Below are 27389 nucleotides of genomic sequence, written 5' to 3' on the forward strand. Positions count from 1 at the left end.
CCTGAAGCAACAAGGCGACTGGCAGTCCAAACCCCCTTCTGCTGAGGAGTCGGTATTCCTCAAGGCCTTCGGGGCTCAGCCCTCCGCCTCCTGGGTGTCTCCGCCCTTCGATGAGCTTCTAGATTTGATCTCTTGAAGGGCATGGGAGCACCCGGATTCTGTGGAACTGGTGCCAGCTCGCCCCAATAAATTTCTTTCAGCCCCCACCGAAAAGGAATTTCTCTCCAAAGGTGTGGCTGTAAATGCCCTGGTGGTGGCATCTGCTACCCAACAAGATGTGGCAGAGGCGTCTACATCCATCCATCCTCCTAATAAAGTGTCCAGGAGCATGGATCGGTACGGGAAGCACACTCTTACTTCAGCAGCCTTTACTTTAAGGTCTCTGAATTATCTGACGCACTTCACCAGACTTCAGAGGGATCTGGTCAAGGAACTTTCAGATACTCTCTCTGGTAACCTACCTGAGCAGTTGGCCCAGACGGTTAGCTCTCAGCTGGCTACCTTATCATCATTATTGAACTCGTCCATGAGGCTCATTTCGTATGCAGCCGAGGGGGCGAGTAGAGAGGCGGGAACAGGTGTTGCTATGCGGAGACAAGCCTGGCTCTGCCTGTGTCAATTTGCGGAAGCCTTCAAGTCTTCCTTTGCCGACGCTCCCTTCGATGGGTCCTCTCTGTTTGGACCCAAGGTAAAGGACACCTTGACCCGCTGTGAACAAGAGGGTAAGACCTTGACTGCCGTAGGGGCACGGTTTTCCACTCCCTTCAGGCCTTATCCCAAGGCTAGAAGAGGGGGGAAAATGTGGTTCCGTAAATCTCAAAAGGCTTACTCCTCACAGCAGGGCAATCCCCCTTCTAGAGGCAGAGGAGGGGGAAATTTTTCAGGAAGACGTCGTCCCAGAGGCGTCGGAAGCCCCCGCAACACTGGAGACCACGAGTCCTTTCGTGGCTCTTCAACCTTCCAGCATCCCTGAAGGATTACCCGACTGTGCAGCTCCGGAGCCAGTCGGGGGTAATTTTTCAAAGCACCTAAAGGCCTGGGAGGGTATCACTCAGGACCGGTGTGTGCTCCGAATCATCGCCGGAGGTTACACCATCCCTTTTTCTCAACCCCCCCCCACCATCCCGGCAAATCCCGGACCCACCACCCAGTCAACGGGATCTCGCAGCCATCGAAATCTCAAAGCTGCTTCAAAAAGGAGTCATCCAACCAGTCCCCGAAGGCCAGACTGGATTAGGGACTTACTCAAGATTCTTTTTGGTGCCAAAAAAGACTGGGGACTTGAGGCCCATTTTGGATCTCAGCAAACTAAACCGATCTGTCAAGAAGTCCAAGTTCTGGATGGTCACCTTACAATCCATTCTCCCGCTGCTGGAGAAGGGTGTTTGGATGTGCTCCATAGATCTCAAGGACGCCTATTATCACATCCTGATAGATCAGGCATCCAGGAGACACTTGCGCTTCAGCCTGGGAGACAGTCATTTCCAGTTCCGTGCACTGCCCTTTGGTCTCACCACAGCCCCCAGGGTGTTCACCAAATGTTTGTCAGTGGTGACTGCTCACCTGAGAAGTCTAGGATTCCAGGTGTTTCCATACCTAGACGACTGGCTCCTAACTGCCACCTCCAGGCATCTACTCTTGCAAAACCTAGCAGCCACTATATCTCTAGGCAACTCCCTAGGAATCACCTTCAATTGGGCAAAGTCTGTGTTGCTGCCATCTCAGCACATATGGTTTATCGGAGTAGAGATAGACTCAAAGCAAATGCGGGTCTATCTTCCTACGGAGAGGATAGAAACATTACAGTCTCAAGTTCGAGCCTTGCTCCTCAAATGCCGTGCCCCAGCCAGGATGGTCCTACAACTGTTAGGTTCCATGTCGGCCACCGTTCTCCTAGTCCCCTTGGCAAGGCTACATATGAGGATTCTCCAGTGGCTCCTGTCAGTCCAGTGGTCTTATCAGGATCTCCCTCTCAGTCACCTCATTCTGATCACAGAGACGTGCAAACAGGACCTTCATTGGTGGCTTCTTTCCTCCAATCTGGATCAGGGGCGACCTTTCGTTCCACCACCTCCAGTGGCCACATTGACTACGGACGCCTCCCAGACGGGGTGGGGGGGACATTACCTGGGCAGGTCAGTCCAAGGCAAGTGGCACTCAGACGAGAGTCTCCTCCACATCAACATACTGGAAATGAGGGCGGTGCTTCTATCACTGCAAGCACTATACAGTTACCTCCCCAGGGCATGATTGCCATTCAGTCCGACAACATGTCAGTAGTCTGGTACCTGAACAAGCAGGGAGGGACCAGATCCTACCCCCTTTGCAGAGAGGCCATGAAGGTATGGGATTGGGTGATTGCAACCAAACGTTCTCTGGTAGCAACACACATTCCAGGGAGATCCAATGTGATAGCCGACAGACTGAGCAGAACTGTTCTCTCCCCTCACGAGTGGTCTCTGAATGACAGAGTGGCAACTCAGATTTTCAGAAGATGGGGAACTCCTTGTTGCAACCTATTCGCAACCCCCCTCAATACGAAATGCCAACAGTTCTTCTCTCTCACCCCAGTTCCGGGGGAGATTTCCAAGGACGCCCTAGTCCAAGCTTGGCCCACCGGCCTGCTATATGCCTTTCCACCGGTTCCCCTTCTTCCCAAGGTGATCCAGAAGGCGATTCGCTTGGAGAGCAAGATGATTTTAATTGCCCCATGCTGGCCTCGTCAAGTCTGGTTTCCCTTTCTTCAGAAATATGCACTGGACGGTCCATGGTTCTTGGACCAAGTTCCGGACCTCTTGACCCATCAGTCGGGACTGCATCACCAGTCCCTCCACTCGTTGAAGCTAACAGCTTGGCTCCTCCTCTTCCGACCTTAGTCAGGAACCATGCTTTGGATCCGGAAGTCATACATATCTTGTCCTCGGCCCACAAGAATTCTACTAAGAAAATGTATAACAGCAAATGGAAGAGATTTGCTATTTGGGCCCAACTCCGGGGATTAGATCCCATAACTGTCCCGGTATCAGAAGTTCTGAAGTTTTTAGCTTCTCTGTTCAATCAAGGTTCTTCGGTCTCTACCATTAAGGTTCAATTGGCAGCTATTTCCAATTTTCATGAGAGCATAGAACCACCTTTGATGAGCAACAAGTTGTGTAAAGCCTTCATGAAAGGTGCTGGGCTGCTTCGGCCCCCGATATCTCATCCCGTTCCACCGTGGGATCTTAATGTTGTGTTAGGTGCTTTGACCTCTTCCCCCTTCGAACCAGCAGCAACTTGTGACTTGAAATTTCTTTCTTGGAAGACTGCTTTCTTAGTTGCAATTACATCAGCCAGAAGAGTTTCGGAACTTCAAGCCCTATGTGTCAAACCACCATACCTGTTTTTTCACAAGGATAGAGTATCCCTCAGACCGAATCCATCCTTTGTTCCCAAGGTTTGTTCTAGTTTTTGTCTGCAACAGTCATTGGAACTTCCAGTTTTCTTCCCAAAGTACTCAGATAGAGCGGAATACATCTTTCACACCTTAGATGTTCATAGGCAATTGCGCTTCTATTTGGATAGGATGCACCAAACACGGAAAACAGATCAGTTGTTTGTGTCCTTTTCGGACAATAAATTGGGCAAAGCTGTCACGAAAGTCATTATTGCCAAGTGGATCAGAGACTGTATCAGTCATACTTACTTCATTTCTAATAAAGAGCTTACATCTACTGTGAAAGCTCATTCTACCAGGGCTATGGCTACTTCAGCAGCTTTTCATTCTAAGCTTGCCATTAGTGACATTTGTGCTGCGGCTACGTGGTCTTTTCCTCACACCTTCATTTCTCATTACAAATTGGACGTGGCATCTTGGGGGCGAGCTTCCTTCGGTTCCACAGTTCTCAGGAGTGTTTTCCAGTGAGCCACCCAGGAATCAGGTGCTAGGGACGCTGTCCCATCAGTACAGAATGTAGGCGACATAGGATCACATAACATCTTTTAGTTATGTACTTACCATAACTTTAGATGTTTGGGATCCATCTCGCCTACATTCCTAAAAACCCACCCTCCTTCCCCCTGCCTTGGAGATCAGAAGAGACTGGACGGTTCGAGTTCAGCTGTTTCATCTTGAAACACCTGGCAATGTTATATCAACAGTCTATGTGTGTGTGCATGTGTGCGGACAAACAAGATCTGGGGAAGCAGTGGTGGTGCATCCTGGGATGTAGGATAGCTCAGCCAATAAGAGACTTCATTCTATAGTATAGCATGCCGAGTCAGAGCCGAGGATCGGCTCCGAACCTATCAGTACAGAATGTAGGCGAGATGGATCCCAAACATCTAAAGTTATGGTAAGTACATAACTAAAAGTTTGTGTCATCTTGGATATATACTTGTTTTTATTCCCATTTGGTTCTACAATAAATAGTTTTACTATATGTGTTGGGAGACAGCTGTATTCATCCCGATTGGTACCTGGAGGTGAGTGAGCACTTATTGAGGACTCCGTGACCGTTTATCTTTAGTTGTTTTTTTGGATTTATTCAGTATAGGAACCCATGTCTACTACTGCATGCTATTTGGATCCTGTATCAGTGGACTGACAATTTTGTCTGCATTCCTTGCACTAACTCAAATGCTTTCATTGTGGGCATAAGATTCATATGGATGTATCCTGCATTCCTTTCAGTTTCTAAATTTTAAGGCTAGGACATGAAAGCAGAGATGAGGTCTGGAGACTGTCGAGTTGTGACCACGAGGAATACATGTCTGTTGTCTACAGACAATGTTTACCTATTTGCTGTCACCAAGAGACTGTGATCTTTGGCGTATACTGGAGTGGTTCTTTGTTTAGTTAGAAGTATGTAGGGAGAAAATAGACACTTCTGAATTAGAAATCATGATTCTTTTTCAGGAAAGGGTAGACTGTTCTATGCAAATAAGGAGATGAGTTGTTTTGACTCTATCACATATGCAGACGGGAGAGGTGATGCTTCAAAATACCTTACTCATTTCTCAGCTGCTTCAAATGCTTAGTAGTAGAAAAGCTAGAATAGTAATCTGGAGGGTTTTGGTTGGAGTTTTAGTGAGCACAAGCATTTCTTTAGTGCTGTGTCCCTGGACTTTGACCACAGCATTTGTATACTAAAGCTTCGGACATAACAGTTAAGTTTGTATAGATTTTGTATGTATGCATGTGCATATATATATATATATATATATATATATATATATATAACATTACACATGAAATATCTTTGTACCACAGGATGTTACAAATGAAAGCTATGCCATTATTCTGTATGAGTATATTATGGGTATCTGCCTTTTCTCTTAATCTATTCCTTTCACATGTTTACATGTATTTGAGTTGTGGAATGTGAAAGGATTTTTATAAGAAAAACACTACTGATTAACAAATTAATAAAAAGTAACTGAAAATACATATGCAATAATATGTAAACATATAAGTACATAAACAATATCAAAGTTAAAACAGCATACTTCAGAATTCCTTACAATAGCAGTATCTAGTTAGATTTAGAGTTATCACTGCCAACAATAAAGATCTGAGTGTCCACAAATTATGGCGCTCTTGAGCCCTTTGCTCAGTTTAGGATATTCAGTTCTAAATTAATGAGGATCTTCATTATCTTTAATTAATCTAACTTTGTTGAAAGGCATTTTTGTATCCATTTACACATTATACATTTTTAGCAACCTTTACCAATTCAAACAATGACCCATCACCTTTGTTTTTGAGATCTACTCCTTTAAGACTCTAGCAAAAGGCATTGCAGAGTATGTGGCACGAACTTACTACACAGCATTCAGTATTTCCTGAAAGTCTGTCTTAAAAACAGCTAACCACTGGTATTCACAAAAACAAACAAACAAAAAAAAAACAAACAAACAAATGAAACCAGTACTCCAACTCACCTCTACGGGTCTATATTATTTCATCGAAGGTTCACTTCAGCGAACCTCCATTCAGTGAACAAAAACCCATGAACATTCACTTCACTGAAAGTTCCCTTCCACAAATATGTTGCATGGGGAAAGCAACTACTTGCCCAGCGTTTCACCATAACACACACCAGAATATTTTAAACCCACCCAGGTTGGTGGGGCTGTACTCCCCACCCCCTAACTATATATACTAAATCTGAAATCGCACTACAGTGGGTAAAAGGGCAAATTTCCTTATATTGACTAATTCCTTTCCCTGAGTTAATCCTTCACTGATGTGAGCATTCATTGTTTTTTGTTCACTGAATGGAGGTTCGCTGAAGTGAACATTCGATGATGTAGCATAGACCCTACCTCTACATACCTCCAAGTCATCAGCTACATCTGGGCTAATGAGACAGGAGTATAAATATACCTGAACTTGCACTGCCAACCAAAGATGTAATGCTTCCACAAATGAGTGGCATATCTGAGGCATGTAATATTTCAGTCCACCTTCCTTCAGACCAGGGGTCCTCAATTCCCTCTATCACAATGTTCTATACTATTCAGTCACCTGCAACCTCCCTGCCAGTAGTAAGTTATATAACTTAAATCTTGTCCCACTTTTATTGCAATTTTCCCCCTTCTAGTGCCCACAATTCAGCTCATCTAAAGATGTCAACACTCCCTCTTCACTTTAAAGTTGTTATTTCTAGACCAACTATCAACTTTTCAAAACTTCTCTACAGCCTTCTCTTACCTGGAAACTTGTCATGAAAGTTTGTCAGTGAGGGCATACCATTATCATAGCATTTGTTCCCAATACAGCAGATCATTTCCTTGGGTTAACTTTCTTTTTATTAAAGTTAGAAAGCATCCCTAAAATTTAGATAACCCTGTTGGAAACAAGTCTAATAGTAGCCAATCTATTGCCCCAGTTTCTAGTAAGGCCCAAATTATAACCTTTAAAAGGTCTGAAATAATGACAGAATCTGTTCTAAACAGAATATCCCTTTCTATACTTAAACTTTGCCGAAATGTCTGTACTGCAATTGTTTTTACTACTATCATGTTATTTCATAGACCCATGTAATCATTTACCAAGAACCCAAGAAACATCTTCAGCTAAGAGGCCTCTGTGTAGTATTCTAAGTTTGGTACTCACAAGCTTCCCTGGTAGAAGGGTAGGGTCAATATGTTCCAGGTGACTTTGTGACCCCCTCCACCCTCAAAACTTCCAAGACACAATTGTTAAGACTGGTTATGATCTGAGTCAGAAGAGCCAATGGTAGGCACTGGATGGTGTATAGAAATAGAAGTAGAAGAAACCAAGAAACTGGGTAAAGACCTAGAAAATCTTGGCATAATTTCTGCTACCTTCAAATCACCCCCCTTCATTTTTGCCGGTATCTCTTGAAATGTCATATCTATAGAAACAGGCATAGACTCAGCAGGATGAATTCTCAGATAAGTAATGTGATATGTTTCAATCGGTAAAGGGAATTCAGAGAGCTGAGCTGGTTAAGGAATATAGTTTATCTTAACTAACTTACTATTTATTTCATTTATTTTACAACCTCTGAGCCTACCAAAATTCCTTAACTGAGACAGCCGAGTCAAATCTTGCTCCAGGTAAAATAAACAGATAATTAGGTCAGCATAAAGTGAGATCTTATACTGATGGCCCTGTATTATACAGCCAGTTACTGTAGAAGACCTATGAAAAGCTGCCAGGGGCTGCAGGTTTAATTCAAACAAAAGTGAAATTTGGCATCCCTGTCTGGTCCCCCAGAAAGAGTAAACTAATGATAAGGCCTAGCCCTAATCTTTAATTTGTCTGAGGAGCCTGGGCATCCAGACTGATCAGTAAATAGGGATTTGCTTTTGTATTATCATTTTCTATCAATAGCACCATTTTTATTAAATTATGTGATGTGGTATGCCACAGAATAAAATCCATTTGACTGAGGTGTATTGACCTTGGTAAAGACACAGTAGTTCTTTTAGCTTGGATGGCCATAAAAAGCTTGCAGTCATGGTTTAGAATGGGAGTGATTCTATAAGACTCTGCCTGAAGAAGGTCCTTATGTTGTTTTAAAATTACTACAGTAATGGCCTTTTTTCAGAGAAGAGAAATGTGGCCTGTGGAAAGGGCATAATTCATAGATTCATAGAAATTCCAAGGCCACTGAGTGTTACGGCCATTCACACCTTGTTAGTATCTACCTCCTTTCTCCAGGACAGCCATAACAATCAAACCTGGAGTAGGTTTGTGAATACCCATTCAGTCATCTAGCTTATGTTAAAATGAAGACAGTAAGTGATACCGGTTAACATGTAGGGGCAGTTTATTCCAGTGGCTTCCGAGGCATTGGGTTTTAAACCTTTTCCTCCACTGTGCTTTATATATCTGTTGATGAAGTGTTACGTCCCTAGTTGGAGTATTGGTGGAGATATTGGATTTGTGGAGAAACAGGAAGTTCAGGATAATCAGGTCTATAATTGTAGAGTAAACAAGACAGACATCTCTCCTCAAAAGACTTCCAAGACACAAAATAAAGGGCTAGAGCTTCCAGCCTATCTATGTAGCTCAGGGACTTTAAGCTTGTGATCTTTTTGGTTGAGAACTTTTGTGGTCTTTCTAGCTGCTTGATTTATTTAATGACATACATTCTAAAGGGGGAGTTATACTCATTAAGTGACTTGATCAGTGCTGAGTATAAGGTGGTGATTACTCTTGATGACATTTCTTTGGCAATTAGCTGAACTAAATAAAAGAATTTCCTAACATCATTTTAACATGACGATCACAAAAGAGTGAGCTATCAACCCAAGTATCTAGGTCCCTGACTACATTTTCATTTTGTACTTACATAATCTATACAGTATGATGAAAGGGTGGGAATGTTTACCAAAAATGATGTTACTACAATTTTTAGCATTTAGTCTGAGCCCATTTTCAGTATACCAGGAGTTTACTAGGGAGAGTTAATTCAGAAAGGTTTGGGTGGCAAAGGTTGACTTGACAATCATCCTCAGTTTGCACTCAGCTGCACACTTTGTTAACCAGAAGGACTGGTTACTTGCTTGTACATCTGAGAAGTAAATTCCAAAAAGGAGAGGTCCCAGCACTGAGTCCTGATGGACACCACTGATCACTTTCCTACTTTCTGATGAGGTAACTGCAGCTCGCACTGTGTGAGTTCTTTCCTTTAGCCATATTGTTATCTATCTTATGACATATGCATTAATTTTTAAAACAATTAGTATCTGTATGATGCCTGCATGGGTATACTGTCAGAATCCTTGGCCAGGTGAAGTTGCATATTTCAGTCCCTCTGCAGTGATCTCTACACCTTCCTGTAAAACAGTTAATTCCCTTAGTACTTTGGATAACTCCTCCTGCTGTCTCAGGTGAAAGACATAAGTTGACTATAGTGATTTTCTGACCCCCCCCCCCCCCAAGAGCCCTTTAATAATCATGAAACTGAAAAAAAATGAAATTCTCTCCAGTATCAATACAGTTTTAAGTATTCCTGATCATTTAGGTAGGAGTTTTGTAGCACAACATAATTAAATTTAAACTTCCTCACATACACAAAAATTTCAACTCTCTTCATTACATTAATAAGCTCATTTATATTCCAAGAGAAGGTTGTCTAACTGCTCATAATATAGCTGTGTAAGAGATATTGACCAAAGGTGCACCCAGAACACCCTTTTAAAAACAAAGGTGAAGCAGAAACCTAGTTTGGAAAAGTAAAAAGTCAAAAGAGAGCTTCAAACCACTGAACTTTAATATAAAAATGTTAAATACACAATATACGGACACAAATTTTCGAGTATGACTCCAAATGAATTACATACTTTTAAATTTTTAGTTTTAGATAGGACATATGATAATGTGAGACGTGGGGATATTAGGTCCAGAACGGAAGAGTTGGAGGCTACTTGGATAGTCAGACTTAGGGCGAATCATGGTTATGGTCTTAATGACCAAGTCCCTGTAAGACCTATATTATATAAGAGACCTTTATGCAAGTGATATGTACTATGTTTTTATATTTGTATTTTTAACTGGCTCCATATTACTATGGAATTCACATATTTTAAATGTGTTGCTACTTTAAATTTGAATTGCTTTTTGATCACATGATGTTTTGAATGGGTATATATAGGTGGTTTATGTCAGTAAATGTTAAACACCTGATGAAGCTGTATGTGAAAGCGCTAGTGTTAATAAAGCTGAGCTCAAAGACTACCTTCTCTGCCTTTTATTCTTTGTAACTACATACCTTCTGGAATTAGTGACTGCTTATACTGGAGCCATACCTTTGCTGCTTGGATTTTCATTTGGATTGTATTTTTTCAGCAGAGGTAAAAGCTGTTTGTTTGGTAATTTTGTTTTTACTATTAGTAAAAATGCTGTAAATATATGTCTGCAGTTATCATTTTACCGAACTGGTAGTTATAACAAGGAAAACTGCCTTTCTTACCAAACTATATTGATTTCATGATGGCAAAATATTTATAACAATTTTTTCTGCTTTAAGTTATGTTCTTTCTTGTATACAAACGTCCGGCCATCACTAATTGAACTTATACAGTTCTACTAAAGCTGTTAACACTGGCCATCTGTCTTTAATAGATATATAAAAGAAAGACTCAAAGTCTTTAAAATGATGGAAGAGAGAGGTAAAGTAATGCAAAGGGTAAATTTACTTTTTCTTTCTCCAGTCCCCAGATATGAAAGAAATTATCATACAAACCAGGTCCTTTCTTTAGAAAGCAATCCAAATCTAGACAAAATAAATCAGGCAAAGACTAATTTAACAAAAAGAGGTAAGGGGACTGTAAGAAGAGGCAAAGTGTAGTCCAGGGCAGCAACAATAATATAGATTAGCCCTGAGTATTCCCTTTCACTTCCCCTTCCCTACCCTAGGCAACTATGCCCTTCCCTACAGAATTGCTGGCAAGCTTTCTCTTTGCATCTCATTTGAGGAAACAATCGCTTCAGACTTCCAGGTGTTAAACAGCATAAGAAAAGTTTACAAACTGCAGTAAGATTCCTAAACCACTGTCTCAGACATTCATTGGCTTCCAAAGACCATGAATATCTTATGCTCTCTGTTATTCCAAACCTTCTTCTATTAGGAATAATAGAAGAGGTGCTTCAACAGCTGTGGGGAAAATTATATTATTCAAGCTTATTTCTACTCCCCTGAAAAGAAGAAGACTGTTGGCTGATTATAGACCTTTCCTGAATGAACACCTTACTGAGGATTCCTCAAATGTGCACTATCCCCACAAACTCTGTTTTTCACCTAAATGCTACACTGGTCACTGTGGTTTTAAAAGATGCTTGCTTATGCATTCCTATCCATATGAGTCACAGAAAGTAGTTAAGATTCTCTTTCTTGGGCTTGCACTATTAGGTTCATAGGTTCGTACTAGGCTATCTGCCCTAGGGCATTTATAAGCCTAGCCAAAGTGTATGTGGCTTACACCACCCCTTAGGATGAGAATACTATGCCCTTTTAGGGTTTAGTTTACTATGCCTCTGTCTAGTAGTGACACAGAGATGACCCCCGGGGTAAACCTACGATCTCCCATCCACTCGTCGAGATTTCTCTTGAATAGAGTCAGTGAGGGGCTCTGCCTAACATGGACTGGGATTCTGTTCCAGAGTGTAGGGAGCCTCTGGGTTATGAATCTGTCCCTCCAGCACGTTCTATTTATTTCTGTGTTGAGGTTTAAGTCACTTGTTCTCGTGGCTCTGATGGATTTGGATTTTCTGAGGTGGAGCATGTCCATTAATTCAGGATTGGACATGGCCTTGTACGTCAGGCACAGATCACCTCTGAGTAGGCGGTATGCGACTGAATAGAGCTGGAGTTTTTTCAGTCGGGCAGCATATGACATATGTTTAAGACCCTTTATCCTCTTGGTGAGGAACTTTTGGGGTCTTTCCAACTGCGGCAGGTGTCGGGTGAGATACATCCCAAACAGGGCATTGTACTCAATCATTGGCCTGATAAGAGAAGAGTACAGGGGCACAATGACCTCTCTTGATCTAGATGTGAAACCCTTCATGATAAGGTGGGCAATATAGAAGGTCTTCCTAACCACTTTGGCAATGTGAGTGTCAAATGAGAGGTTACTGTGAACCTGGGTCCCTAGGTCCCTGATTACCTCTTCCGTACTTAATGGATTACCGCCTATGTGGTAATTTGTCGGTACCTTGTTTTTCCCAAAGGGTATGACTATACATTTTTTGGCGTTCAGCTTAAGGCCATGGCTCTGGCACCAATTATCTGTTTCTATGAGGCCTCTCTGAAGGATGTTTGTGTCCGCTGGAGTATCAGTTATGGCGCCCAGTTTGCAGTCATCTGCGAACTTTGTCAGCCACAATCCTCCTATGTTTGCCTTAGTTTATTTCTTTCCCTGCTGAGCTTTATACAGTAACAAGGGAATTTACAAAGTGCCTTGCACTGGTTATAGCCTTTTGCATGCTTCAAGGAATTCACATCTATTTTTGTCTGAACGATTGTCTAATTCAAGGAGCTTCCAGTTCAGAAATACTAAAGGCTTTGGAGTTCCTCATGACCTTTCTTCAGCATCTAGATTTCACTCTCAGTCTAAAAAAATTTCTCTAATCCCTTCCTCCAAAGTGGTCTTCCATTGTTGTGTAATAAATAGTACATTACAAATGGACTTTGTCCCTCTGGACGAAACAGTACTGTTCAGAGGCTACTTTTAAAATCTGCCTCAGCCAGTGAACTACTAAAATATCTATGGATCACGGCTGCAACTGTTCCCATGGTTCCTCATGCCAGGTTCCATATGATGAAAATCTAGTGGTATCTCAGGTCATTGTGGGCCCAGCGCCTGAACTCTTTCAGTCAGCAAATTCCAGTTATCATTGTCTAGTTCAGGACTTAGTTTGGTGGACCAAACAGGTAGATGTCAATTTAGGAGTATGCTTTGCACAACCTTAACCTGTATAGACCATTGTGATATTTGCCTCAGAATTTGCACAAGGAGCTTGCTCCTAAGGAATCAAAGTTCAGGGTGTCTGGAGCTCTTTGCATAAGAAAAGTCACATTAATATCAAAGAAACAATGGCCATAATCAGTGGTCTCAAATCTATTCACCTACTGCTGACACCACATACTCTACAAATAGTAACAGCCAATGCCACAGTTATGTGGTTCATAAACAAACAGGGCTAGACAAAGTCTTAACCCCTTTGCAGATTAGTCATTACAGCTTGGGAAGTGGCCATTCCGCACAGTTTGTTTTTACAAGCTGTCTACATTCCCTCCCATCTGAACACAGTGGCATATTCTATAAGCAGGTCCAGGACAAACCATCACAAATGGATGTTAAACAGAGAGGTCTTCCTTTCATTCATCTGTTTGAAGTTCCTCAAATAAACTTGTTTGCATCAAAACACAATGGGCAACTGAGCCTATTTTACTCCAAAACCCCATGTAATCAAGCAGTATTAACAGATGTCTTCTTATTAACTTTGCAGGGAAAATGTTTGTATGCCTTTCCATCTTTTCCTCTGATACCCAAAGTGCTTCAAATGTTAAGAAGAGACAATCTAAGGATACTGCTGCTGACCCCCTTTTGGCCAAGACAACATTGGTTCTCACTTCTCTTGGTGGGTTTACATACTCAGGATAAGGATCCCTAGTACACCACAATATATAGACCCTGAAGATCACATTATGGATGATAGGATTTTAATTCCTTACAGGTAACAGTTCTCTCAGGATGAGTTCCAGATTTTTGCAGAGCCTAGAAAACCCTGACGCCAGAAGTCTTATATATACAGGTGGAAAAGGTTTTCTAAATGGTGTCAAGGACAGGACCCTAACACAACAGGGGTTTCCAGTCATTCAATGTCTCTGTCACTTGTAGAGAGCTGAGTTATTGTTCACTCTTATCAAGGTATACCTTTCAGCTATTTCTGCTTGTTTGACACTGTATCCACCTTTATCTAAATTTAATCAAGTCAAACTATTTCTTAAGGGTGTTCTCCACATTAAACCTCCAAATGGTTCCACTTTGGGACGTTAACCATGTATTAGAAAAACGAACTCTTCTTCCTTCTGAGCCAAGTGCTAATTCTTTGAAAATGTTTGACCTGGACATGTGTCTTTTTAGTAGCCTTAACCTCAGGTAGAAGACTTTCAGAGTTACAAGTCCTTTTCTGCATTACCCCATATTTGCTTTTTTATAAGAACAAAGTAAGCCTTTCAAACAATCCTTCCTTCATGCCTAAAGTGGTTTCTGAATCGATTCTTAGACTATCCAGCAATCTGCTTTCTATCCAGCCTGTCAAAACAAGATAGAAACAATTCTTTATTCTTTAAATATTTATAGACAGCTCAGGGTTTACTTAGAAAAGACAGAAGACCTGAGGAAATCAGACATTTTTTTGTGTATCCTGCTGGAAAGAAAATAGGCTTATCAATATCTAAGCAAACTATTTCCAAATAGATCTGCAATGCACTTCTCTTCTGTTATACTATATCTGCCAAAAATGGTTAAAGCGCACTTCACCAGAGCAATAGCTAATTCATGGGGCTTTCATGCAAATGACTGACTCTAAAATCATTCTTGAAGCAGTCACCTGGTCCTCATTTTATAAACAGGATGTTCAATCTATGACAAGAAGTGGATTTCCTAAAGGCTGTCTTTTGTGGTATTGTAAATTCAGAAGGAATATCCTCCTTCCTCCACCCAAACTGACCAAGCTTTGAGAGCCATCCCAAATGTTAAGAATACATTAATAGTATTTTAATAAAGAACATAGTACAATTGTGTAGGTAACTTACCACAATGCTGCATGTTGGAATATATTACTGTTGCAGTACCTATAGCCTTGTTCCACTGGGGTATTTGCATTTTCTTTCCTTCCACCACCCTAATCTTACTATATTCACAAAATGCAACCTACCTTTAATACTTTTATCTTAGGGTTCTTTCTTTTACCTGACAAGTTATTCTAGTTTATTTTCAAACACTTTCTTTATCAGAGCAAGAAAGATCTGAAGATGGCATGGAGATATATATATATATATATATATATATATATATATATATATATATATATATATATACTTTATACACGCATGACTTATGTGGGAGGATCCCTTATTATTTTGGTACATTACATAAACACTTGTACTCTGAGCCCATTACTGACTCTGTACTCCTATATACCTCTTTTTGACAAAGATGTCAACAAAGAAACTCTTTGCTATAGCATAGAGTCCTTTCTTATTAAAATGATTATTACCATCTATCTTGAAATGGATGTATTTACTTTATGCTGCTTTTTTCTGTCATAATAAAGTTAAATATTTAGTTATGGTCTATCATGCTCAGAACAGCTGGATAGTATAATCAAGTCATTTATCTGGATTTTTTAAGCTTTCAAAGCAGCAACATGAAAAATACCCTCTTCTACTGAGTTATTGAGAAATCCTGAAAATAGTTTACTCATATTAAAAACAACTGATGGGTTGCCCTGCATTTGTGAGATCAAATATTCTTTATATAAGTAAGGGACTCTAGTTCAATAAAATTTAATCTGATATTGTTAATTCTCGTTCATTCCTTATGTATGGGTATCGGTTCTGAACTAGGAACCGAGCCTGCCATCTTCCAAGCTCGCATTAGCTACAAACTCTCCAGCTAAACTCTTACCCAGAATTCTCGTCTCCCTGTTACCTCAGATTTTGTTTGCCGCATCGCCATTTGGTCATGTCAAGCTGCTTCTCTTGAGCTAAGTATAGATATTTGTTGTCAGACTAGTCTAATATAACCTTTTCTGTCAGAAAAGTTTCTAATTTGTTGTCTCTTACCCTATCACATGTAGCGACTATATTTTCTTGAGTTTCCTTCTCTTTACTCTGCACTTTTTACCGCAAGGTATTTTCTCCCTTACCATCGTCTGTATACCCTTCTTTTCTTCATTACCTTCGGTTATTCTTTCGTACCTTTGCTGGTACCCTTTCTTCTGTCTCTTTTTCTATCATGGCAGATAAAAGAGGTAGTCCAGGATTTAAAAGGTGTTCAGATTGTGGACACAAATTACCTACATCAGATGCACACTCTTTGTGTGTTTATTGCTTGGATGTGTCTCACTTATCTGTTGACCCGCTCTGTGGTATTTGTAAACATTTTTCCGATAGAACTTTGATTGAAAGGAAAAATAAGTTGTTGCTGAAGGGACTTCTTAAATCTCCCATTTCAGAGGCTATTTCTAGGTCGGAGGCTTCAACCCCTCCTAGAGCCCATAAGAAAATACTGGATGATCCTACAAAGACCAAGTCTTTGCCTTCGTCCCCGGCTGGGGACTCCCACCAACCAAGACCTAAGAAGGCTAAAGTTTCTGCTTTGGAGCTCACTCAGTCAGCCCCAGCACTTTTGGTGCCTAGGACTTCAGCACAGAGGCCTTCGGTGCCGTCAGTGATCTCAGCTCCGTCTACTGTAGCCTTCACTATGTCAGTACTGAGGGGCTCCTCGGTTCAGACTGCTGCGACTATTACATCGGCACCGACTGTTCAGTCGGTGCAGACCTTGGCACCGACTGTTCAGTCTGCGCAGACCTTGACCACGTCGGCTCTGACATCTTACGTGGAACCGACGCCTCAGTTATTGGCACCAATTTTGTCAGTTCCAGCTTTGGTACCGCCAACCACTTCAGCACCGATCCTTTTGTCAGTGCAGACTGTTACCTCAGCACCAATGATTTCCTTAGTGCAGACACCCGTAGTCCAGTCTCTCTCAGTACCGTTGTTCTCAGTGCAGACTGGTCAGGTGGGCACCAAGCTTGTCTCTTCTGTGGACAGACCTGTTTCTCCCTCAGTCTCTGTGAGGTCCACTAGAAGCCTTCCTGAACACGACATGTTGCATCTTGTGGATCAAGTGCTTCTGGCCAGAGGTATCCTGCCCCACAGGACCTATCCTTCCATGCCTTTGACGTCCATTGATATAGCACAGTCTTCCCCCTCTATGGTTCCCTTTATGGATCTCACTAAGGAACCGCAGTTGCCTTCGTGGCAGGAGAGTTTTGCTACGACCCAAGATGATAGTTGTGACACGCGTAATTTGTTGTTTCACAGCCATCCGAGGACTCCAGGTCGGCAGGCTGAACCACTTAGGGGAGGGGTGACCCCTGTCCTGGACACTCACCCCTCCTCAGGTGGACCAGCCTTCCAATTGATGGAGAAGGCTCTGGCTTCTGCTGGTGATACTGTGCTGTTTATCTCCCCGCCCTCCTCTGGACCGCTGTGTTCACAAGTTGCACCTAGCGAGTGCAAGGGCCTCAGGACATATTCCCACAGGAAACCCCCTTTCCGTTGTCTTCCCAAGCTTCCCCTTCTGAGGAAGTTCACTGGAAAAGTTCATGCAAGAGGAAGCACATGGACTCCCAGAGGAGTCCCTCACTGAAGACACAGACTTTGATGATGGGGAAAGATCCCCTCGGTCACCCTCTGAGGTATTCTTTGGTGATATCCTTGAAATCCTTAAACAGAGAGGTGACTGGCAGCCCTCTAATCCATCCTCTGAGGAGTCTGTGTTCCTGCAGGCTTTGCGCGCCCAGCCCCCTACCTCCTGGGTTACTCCACCTGCCAATGAACTTGTCTGGCTCATCGTGCAGCGTGCGTGGAAGGCTCCTGACACCATTGAGGCTATTCCCCAGAGGCCTGATAAGATTTTGTCCCCCCCTGCTACGGATCCCCATTGGTCTAAAGGTCTTCCTGTGGATGCTCTGGTGGTGGTGGCTGCAACCAAAAAGGATCTGGCAGAAGAAGAAAGACAGACTGTCCATCCGCCCAAGAAAGAGTCCCAGGCCCTGGACAGAATAGGGAAGTGCACCTTTGCATCAGCGACCTTTGCTATCAGGTCCCTGAATTATATGGCACACTTTACCAGGCTTTAAAAGGATTTAATTTCTGAGCTCTCTGAAACCTTGGCTGGTGCCGTATCTGATGAGGCTCATGACAAAGTGGCTTCTCAACTGGCCACCACTGAGTCAATATCTAACTCCTCCATGCGACTGATATCTCACGCATCAGAAAGAGCAGCTAGTGAGGCGGGTTCAGCTGTGGTCTTGAGACGACAAGCCTGGATGCACTTGTGCAATTTCGCGGAACACTTTAAGGCTTCCTTTCTTAATGTTCTCATTGAAGCCTCTTCATTGTTTGGACCCAAAGTTAAAAGCACACTGGCCAGATGTGAACAGGATGGTAAGACCCTTTCTGCCATAGGTGTCTGTTATTTTTCCCCTCAACGTGCTTTCTCCTGAAACCAACAGAGTGGGAAGATATGGTTCAAGAAGTCTCAGGGTCCTTTCCGTGACACACAGGCCAAGTTCTCCCCTAGAGGCAGTGGGGGAAACTCACAGGGAAGACACCCCTTTTGGAGCAGAGGGGTCCGCGTAACCAGGGTTCCAGGGACTCTATTCCTGGCCAATCCTACCAGCGCTCCTGAAGAGTGGCCCAACTCCTTTCTTCTGGAGGTGGTTGGGGTCGTTTCTCTTTGTACCCTTCTGCCTGGCTAACTATCACCACTGATACTTGGGTACAAAGGATCATAACCAGAGGTTATCATATCCTCTTCAATCTTTGTCCTGTCCCTTCAAAAAAACTTCCCAATGTTCCACCCAGTCAAAGGGAAGAAGCAGCACTAGAGATAGAAAAGCTGCTAAGAAAAAGAGTCATCCAAATAGTCCCTCCAGACCAGATAGAATCCGGATTCTACTCAAGACTATTTTTGGTGCTAATGAAAACCGGGGACTGGAGACCAATTTTGGATCTCAGTGTATTGAACAAGTTTGTGAGAGTACAAAAATTCCGGATGGTCACAATACAGTCTATCCTTCTGCTTTTGGAAAAAGACGATTGGATGTGCTCTATAGATCTTCAAGATGCGTACTACCACATAAAAGTGGACAGGCCATCAAGAAGATTTCTGAACTTCCAGTCACTACCAGTTCAGAGTACTGCCCTTTGGACTCTCTACAGCCCACAGAGTGTTCACAAAATGCATGGCAGTCATCACAGCTCACTTGTGACTACAAGTATTCCAGGTGTTTCCATACCTAGACGACTGGCTCATCTCCGCCCCCACCAGACATCTATTGGAAGAAGCCCTGGCATACTCTGTCCTCGCTGCACAAAGGCTAGGCACAACCATAAACTGGCAAAAAATCCAATCTCACCCTATCTCAGTACACAGAATTCATAGGGGTCATCTTGGATACAAAGAATTGCAGAGCACCAATTCCAGAGTACAGAATTCTAAGGATAAAGCAACAACTGATCCCAATCCTTTCAAGGGAGAAATCCACAGCTCACTCTGTCCTACAGCTGTTGGGTTGCATGGCAGCCTCCATCACCATTGTCCCCCTGGCCAGTTTTCATATGAGGCTTCTACAATGGTTACTGCTCACCCAATGGTATCCTTTTCAGAATCCTCTTTCAGCCAAGATTCGAGTAACCCACAGGTGCAAACAGGATTTAAATTGGTGGATGACCCACAACCCATCACAATGGTCTCGCCCCCTTCTCCCCCCAGCAACCCAAGGCTACAGTGACCATGGACACCTCCCTGATGGGGTGGGGGGGCTATGTCAGGGACAGACAGCCCAAGGCACTTGGTCCGAATTGGAGGGCCAACTGCATATAAATGTTCTAGAGCTGAGGGCAGTGCTTCTGGCATTGCAAGCATTGCATCCCCTGCTGCCGTCTGGGATGATTGTGATTCAATCAGACAACATGGCTGTGGTTTGGTACATCAACAAACAAGGTGGAACCAAATGTTACCCCCTTTGTCGGGAGGCCATGAGGATATGGCAATGGGCAATGGCTACCAACCATTTTCTTCTAGCAATGCACATTCCAGAGAGTTCCAGCGTGATAACAGACAGACTCAGCAGGTGCATTCTACAACTTCACGAGTGGTCCCTGAATCCCTGGATAGCGGCGGAGATCTTCCACCGCTGGGGCCACCCTTGCTGCAACCTCTTTGCATCCCCAACCAACTACAAATGCAGCAACTACTTCGCCCTGATTCCCCCTCTGGGACAGTCACCCAGGGATGCTCTAGTCCACGATTGGCCCTCGGGTCTTCTTTATGCATTCCCACCTTTTCCACTCCTTCCCCAGTTTCTGAAGAAAGCCTGTCGGTTGAAGAGCAATGTGATCCTCATAGCACCATACTGGCCTCGTCAGATTTGGTTCCCCTTCCTTTGGCCTCACCTGCTAGATCAACCATGGATTCTCCATCCAACCCCGGAGTTGATCTCACATCTGCAGAACCTGATTCATCCCAACTTGGACAGTCCGAAGCTCACAGCTTGGCTTCTCCAATTCCCTTGATTGTCAGGCAGAACGATCTTTCTTTACCAGTACAGGACATTCTTATTGCATCTCTTAAGTCTTCCACTAGAATTACTTATTTAAACAAGAGGAAAAGATTTACCTGTTGGCTGAAAGAAAAACAAGTAGATCCCTTCTCAGCACCGGTGTCGATAATACTAGAGTATCTGGCCGACCTATTTCAATCGGGTCTATCGGCCTCTACCATTAGAATTCATTTGGCTGCAATATCTAATTTCCATGAGGGTGTCCAAGACTCCTCAATTATGTCACACAAATTATGCAAGACCTTCATAAAAGGTGTGAATCATTTGAAGCCCCCTTTTAGAGAACCTATTCAACCATGGGACCTGTCATTAGTTCTACAAGCTCTGACAATGCCACCCTTCCAACCAGCTTCTTCGTGCGACCTCAAATATTTGTCATGGAAAACCTTGTTTTTGGTCACCATTACTTCTGCCAGACGTATCTCTGAGCTTCAAGCTTTATGCATCAAGAGTCCATAATTGATTTTTCATAGAGATAGAGTGTCTTTGAGAACTAATCCTTCATTTCTGCCAAAAGTGATCTCTGAAATGTCCATTAATCAAACCATTGAATTGCCAGTTTTCTTTCCCAATCATTCAAACAGAGGAGAGTATTGCCTACATACCCTAGATATTCACAGGCAAATCCGCTTCTACTTGAATAGGACTAGGTCCTCTCGTAAATCTGACCAGTTATTTTTGGCCTATTCTGGACCTAGATTAGGATCTGCTGTTGTTAAGGTCACATTGGCTAGATGGTTGAAAGACTGTTTGACCTTCATTTATACACAATATAATATCCCATTGCCTACTACCATGAAGGCTCATTCAGCAAGGTCTATGGCAACTTCTGCTGCCTTCCATGCCAGAGCTTCTTTACATGACATCTGTGCAGCTGCAACTTGGGCTACGCCTCATACCTTCATCAATCATTACAAATTGGATTTGGCCTCCAGGGGAAGAGAATCTTTTGGTTCTATGGTGCTCAGGAATGTCCTTCCATGAGAGCCTCCCATGATTAGAGGTAGCTGGGGACTCTGTCCCATATGTAAGGAATGAACGACGATTAACAATATTAGCTAAAGAAGTTATGTCTTTCCATAACATTCCATCTGTATTGTTGAGCCTCCTTCAGTTATTATGACCCTCCCTCCTTCCCCCTCCTGTGGCTTCTAGTGGATTTCACCATCCGGTTCTCTTAGGTCTTTTGACCAGAGGTAGCCTCTACCTTCTTTTGACTTGCAAACTCAATCTGAGGTAACAGGGAGAGGGGAATTCTGGGTAAGAGTTTAGCTCGAGAGTTTGTAGCTAACACAAGCTTGGAAGATGTCCGGCTCGGTTCCGAGGTCGGAACTGATACCCATACGTAATGACTGAACGAGGATCAACAATACAGATGGAACGTTATGGTAAGACATAACTTCTTTTTTCCAAACGGCATCACCTATAAAATACAGATGACTGTAACTGAGCATGCTTTAATTCAGGTCATCTGATATTAGTAACCTCATATCAGGTTTCACTGCATGCTCTTGCATGAGAAGCAGCAATATTTTTTTTCAGACAAACTGGCATTACTGCTTTTTTGACTCTTCCCACCATGGCTGTTGACTGTCTGTTGATCACCATATCCATTGTTCATTTATTCTGCGCTGTGTGAGGGGCAATTATTTTGAGACCATCACATAGGTGCCATTGGTAAAATGATTCATGTCATGAAACTGGTGGTTAATTCAACAAATTCCAAAAAATTAGAAAAATAAAAGCAAAAACCATGGCAAGTGACTTTCCAGTGCTGTGAAAACATGGGAACACTAAAACTTAACAAAAGATGTCGACTAACTGCTACATAAGTGACCACTGAAAATTAATTAAATACCACAGAGGGTATTTGTAGTCCCCTGCACTGTCATATAATGGGCTTTACTCCCCCCACCCTCTGTTATTAATCAGGCGAACTCCATAACCCTATACACATGGAGAAATCAGCAACTATACAAGCTGTGCAGTTTCCAAATAGCACATTTCATTTTGACATATCAGATAGCTCTGCACTTCATTAGCCATACATTTTAATCAATTTACATTACTGCTAAATATTAATTTTAAGTGGCTTCTGTTTCAGAACATGCTCCCATGCTGAAAGATTTACAGGCTTTAGTTTATGTTACATGCACAGTATATGCATGCCATTCATACAAACTTATGCCAGAAAAAACATGTATACCTCAACAACCACTCCACATTCTGTTCCAGACTCAAACTACCTTCCTAAAAGAAACTTATGAATTAAGCCCAACAAATCACCCAAATCTTTGATCACATCATTTAACATATAACTTCTGCCTCTTTCTCTCTGTCTCTCATATACGAATCACAGCTAATTCCTAGAGTGACCCCGTGGATAGCCACAGCTACCCATATAGCATACAATCAAAGAGGGAAATGGAAGTAGTTGCCAGGTTTTGATTCTGTATCACACATGCACACTGTAACTTCTAGCTGTCATTTAATATATTACTCCTAGTTCCTTTAACTATTGTTCATTCATCCTAACCCTACTCCTTTTATCTGAAGTACTTTAGCCAACAATCTCTCTTAATTCTTCTCCTTGTAAGAGAAAAATACAAGGCAAACTTCCTTGCAAATATTCCTAGTAAATACTAGATGTGTTCTTATGCTTATTTATTTTACCTTAGAGCAAGATTTGGCTTATTTTTCTATGTGTAGGTATAACCTGGATACACTGCTTGCACCACAGAAGTATGGTTTGTGTGTCAGAAGTGTTTGTACCATTGTTATTATGATGTAGAACTTCAAATCTAAAATTTCCTTGTTCTCTTGGGCTGAACCTGAAATAGGTCCACATGGATCAGTGGTCTACCCTGGTTAACTAAAAAATATAAATAAATAAATAAATAAATAAATAAATAAATAACTCATCGCAAGTTCTTTGTGGTATCAAGTACCCCACAAAGCAAATAACCAAATGTAGGACCAAACATGGAGCAACGCAGCGGTCAAAACTTCTTTTATTCAAACACCAGTAAAATAAGTGCAAACAGTTAGTTCCCACAAAGCAATCTTAATGCTTCAGTGGACTATAATACCCTTATTCTGAAATTCTGCTCTAAAGATTTTTTTTCAGAAGATTCACAAGTTTTTCCTTTAATCAGCACACACTACCAAGCAAAACATTCTGTGGGCTCGGCAACAAAAGGTTTATATTCAAGACAGCTTTGGGATTTTCAAAGAACATGCCAGGAAAAGGGAGATGGAAGAAAGCACTTGGGCACTAATGCCTACCACTTGACAGTATCTAGCTCACCAGCCATAAATATCATTCTTCACACAAGACTCAAGAAACTAGCACTATGCAGGTTACTTTTCCTTTTTAAATTATACATCTGCTAACAATATATAAATTAAATCGACACATTCATTATCACGTATGTTATAATTAATTAATACAATGACTCCACAGCAATAGTTCCAAGTAAGGAAATGAACACAGATTTTGCAAATAACCTCTAAAACATTTTGTCAGATATTTTATCAGGCAAATCTGATAGGAAATTATGAACACATTAAGTATAGACCATCTGAGACGTTTAACAGACTCCAATGAATAAAGAAATACAGTCAGTAAAAATTATGCAAAAGTCATTAAATCATTCCAGTGATATCATTCTGACTATGTGAAGCCAAATGCCAACAATGATTGATGTAATCTTTTAATGGTCCCACTGACCTTGAGAAAAGGCAATCTGAAATAATCAATACTATCATTCTTTACTTGCTTATATACCAAAAATAAGGTTTAGTAAAAAATGTATCCCATTCAACATTACGCAATAAAGCAGATTTAATTTCATAACTTTGCTGGGTAAGAAAATGGGGTTTACTGTGATATCTCAAAATGTACTAACCCTAAACACAAAAGCGTGTAGATTTCATCATGAATCCCATTATCCCCTGTTCATTTAAGATGTTAATATACATGACATCGGAGATCAGAATTTATGGAAATGTATAAAATAGTAATTTTTGCAGTGAGGCTAGACCATTTGCATTCCCCATGTGGGGGATGTCCCGACACCCATCTTACTTATATACTGTCACACCAGATTGCTCGAAATTGAAGGGGAGAACAATTCTTATTAAAGAAGTTAAATAAGAATTGTTCCTTCTCTGCTACCCAATGATGTCAGAGAAAACTGAATAAGATAATGTGAGTCATTACATGTTACAACAATAAGCAGCAAGCAAATAGCTGCCGAGAAACAACAAATCAAGCAAATACATCTTGAAGAACTCAAAATCAAGCCAAGTAAATCCACAAGACAAGAAGATAACTCATTTTACAATTGCTACCTGCTGTTACTTCATCTTCTGATGTTACTTTTCCATTAATTCCATTGCTGCTGACACCAGGGTAGTTTGTCTTGCCTTCCTGCTCACTGTAGGCTTCATCCTCACTGCCTCTGTATGAGAAACCATTCTCCTTTGCGGCAGCTGCACTGTCTGCATTACCTTGCTCTTTAACATCTGTGGAACATGGATGTAGAAGTTCAGATAAAGAGCTTGTGTCCAGTTGCTGTGACTCAGCCACAAACTGTCTGTCATCTGCCATTGTTCCTTAGGTTTGTATCTGTAAAACATTGTTGATCAAGATTAGTCATGACAAAAATTATATTTCCAAAACTACACTCCATTCTCAAGTTTAAAAAATGTTTCCAAATATAGAGCAGGTCTTTCAGTTTCTTTCTGGTTATTACACTGTTTCATATCTCATTCTACAAACATTAAACATGATACCACAGTCATTTCTTACTGCTATACAAATGCCACTGATTAGGGTAGCAATACTTCTGTTATTGATTTTTTGTAACCAGAGAATTCAGTAACAGTTCACTTCTTTATGTATTTATTTACTTACTGTTGATATTATATAACTTAAAATATTTTGTTTGTACTGCATGTACTGGACCTTTTCTCTCTGTGCCTCTTCTGAAAAGGGGCCTTTGTGCCTAGCTGGACTTCCCAGGTTAACAAAGTAAAATAAATAAATAAATAAAAAATAAATTATTTATTTATACATTTGTCAACCTGGCAAATGCACTGGTCCAAAGACACTATTTAGGCATGACTGGCTAGCTGGCAATAAAAAGACTGACCATGAGCTGCCATCAGCTCCTCTCATCATTCACCAAATCTCTCTAAGCCTGTGTCAAAGAGAGTCAGTTACTTTCATTCACGTGAGTCAACATGTCTCTGTCCTGAACCTCATCAAGTCTAAAAACTGTCCTCCCTCAGAGGTGTACACAGAAGGTCACTGTAGCTTGTGTGGAGAGGCTGGGGATACTATACTCTCTACTAGTTAATTTTTCTTCTTAGCCAACCTCTGAGGTAGGCACAGAATGTCACTATAGCTTATGTGAGGTCTGTGAACAGTGCAGTCATTATTGCTTTAACTTTTCTCTCAAACCTCAGACGTGTGCAGAGGAGGTCACTATAGCTTATCTAGGGGCACTTTACTGTTTAGGAGCAAAAACTTGAAATTAATTACTTAGATAATTTTTTTTCACTTTTTTCCACTCGAACACTGGATGCATATAATGATGAGATCTGTTGAGTGTAGGAGTAAATGGCATAAGGTTATATACACCTGACTGCAACACCTTGAAATATGTTAGTGTGTTTAGTTTGTTATTTCAGTTTTTTCCCAGTCTGACATCACAACGGTAAACAGAAGGTGTCTTTCTTTTGGCGGTAGGGATGAGGAGCCACTTAAAAGTATAAAACTGTGGAACTGTGGCCACTGATGCTTTCTTTCCAGTATAACAAAAGGTAACTATTTTTGGGGGGATAGGGAGATATGCACTATTTCCAAATATGTTTTCTGCTTATTTCCAAATATGTTTTATGGATCCTCACAAGCATTTATCTTCTCATTTTATTGTGAACTGCTATTCAGTCATATACAAGTGACAACCTGTATTTCTTCATTAAAAGAAAAAAACCCGCTGAAATCTGATATTGTTAATTTTCATTCTGTCCTCGACTGATAGGTTTGAATCCGAGACTTCAGATCTGACTCAGCCACTTGTAGAAGCTGGTGGCAATCCAAAACTCTCGAGCTTCTCCCTTACCTATAATGTATCCCACCATTACCTCAGATCTCATTTGCCACCATTAGGTGAAAGATGTGGTTATTTCATTCTCAAGTTTTCAACATAGATAAGTGAGATTTTTTTTGTACATTTTTACTTTCTAAAATCTCCTTAACTATCTTCTATCCTTTCTACCCTTGTACTAATGTACTCTAGATACTAGAGTTAGTATCTCTTTATATTTTTTTTCTCCCTTACCCTCTATGTTTTAACGTAACCTTACTACCTTTGTAGGTAGTCCCTTTCCCTTTTTATATCGTTCTAAAAAATATATATTTCTAATTTTACATTTTTTCTACCTTACGTCTGTTGTGTTTAAACTTTCTGTAACATTTTACAGTCCTTCTGGTCTGTTGTTGTTATTTTCCTGTCATGGCTGAAAAGGAAAAAACTCCAGCAGGGTTTAAGAAGTGTGGGAAATGCGGCCAAAAGATCCCTTTTTCTGATGCCCACACTCTTTGTGTCTACTTTCTAGGCCCCCTTCACTTACAAGAAAGTTGTGCAATCTGGCATGCCTTTAATCACTGTTCTTTGGTAGAGCATAAAAATAAATTAAAAAGGACTTCTACCATCCTCCTTTGGCAATGTTATTTCTGGAGAATCATCTAAAAAGTTATCTAAATCATCTTCAAGCTGTTCTTCAGTTTCATGGAGGAGCTCTGAGAAAGTTTCTAAAAGGCCTTCTTTGGATCTGACAGTTTCTTCAGATCCATCCAAGAAGAAGAAAATGAAGTTGCTGGATATGACCCCCTGAGATTAGACTAAAGAAAAGATTACCTCTTCAGATCAGACAGCTTCTTCGGATCTGAGGTCTCCAAAAACACAGGATTCATCGGCTCCGAAGACCTCCAGTT

At 41.5% G+C, this 27389-nt stretch overlaps 1 protein-coding gene across 8 annotated transcripts in view; it reads right to left on the reverse strand.

Moving 5' to 3' along the window:
- Positions 1-27389, reverse strand: part of MAP2 (microtubule associated protein 2) — a 1383589-nt gene that overhangs the window by 1172143 nt on the left and 184057 nt on the right. For all 8 annotated transcript variants that reach the window (XM_044060515.1, XM_044060520.1, XM_044060517.1 and 5 more), the window contains exon 3: positions 24737-25013. In XM_044060515.1, coding sequence (XP_043916450.1) covers positions 24737-24995 — 259 coding nt within the window. In that variant the 5' untranslated portion in view covers positions 24996-25013. The remainder of the gene's footprint in view (positions 1-24736; positions 25014-27389) is intronic.

This window comes from Protopterus annectens, chromosome 2.part0 (genome assembly GCF_019279795.1).
Source record: "Protopterus annectens isolate FY-2018-M chromosome 2.part0, PAN1.0, whole genome shotgun sequence".
Classification (NCBI taxonomy): Eukaryota; Metazoa; Chordata; order Ceratodontiformes; family Protopteridae; genus Protopterus; species Protopterus annectens.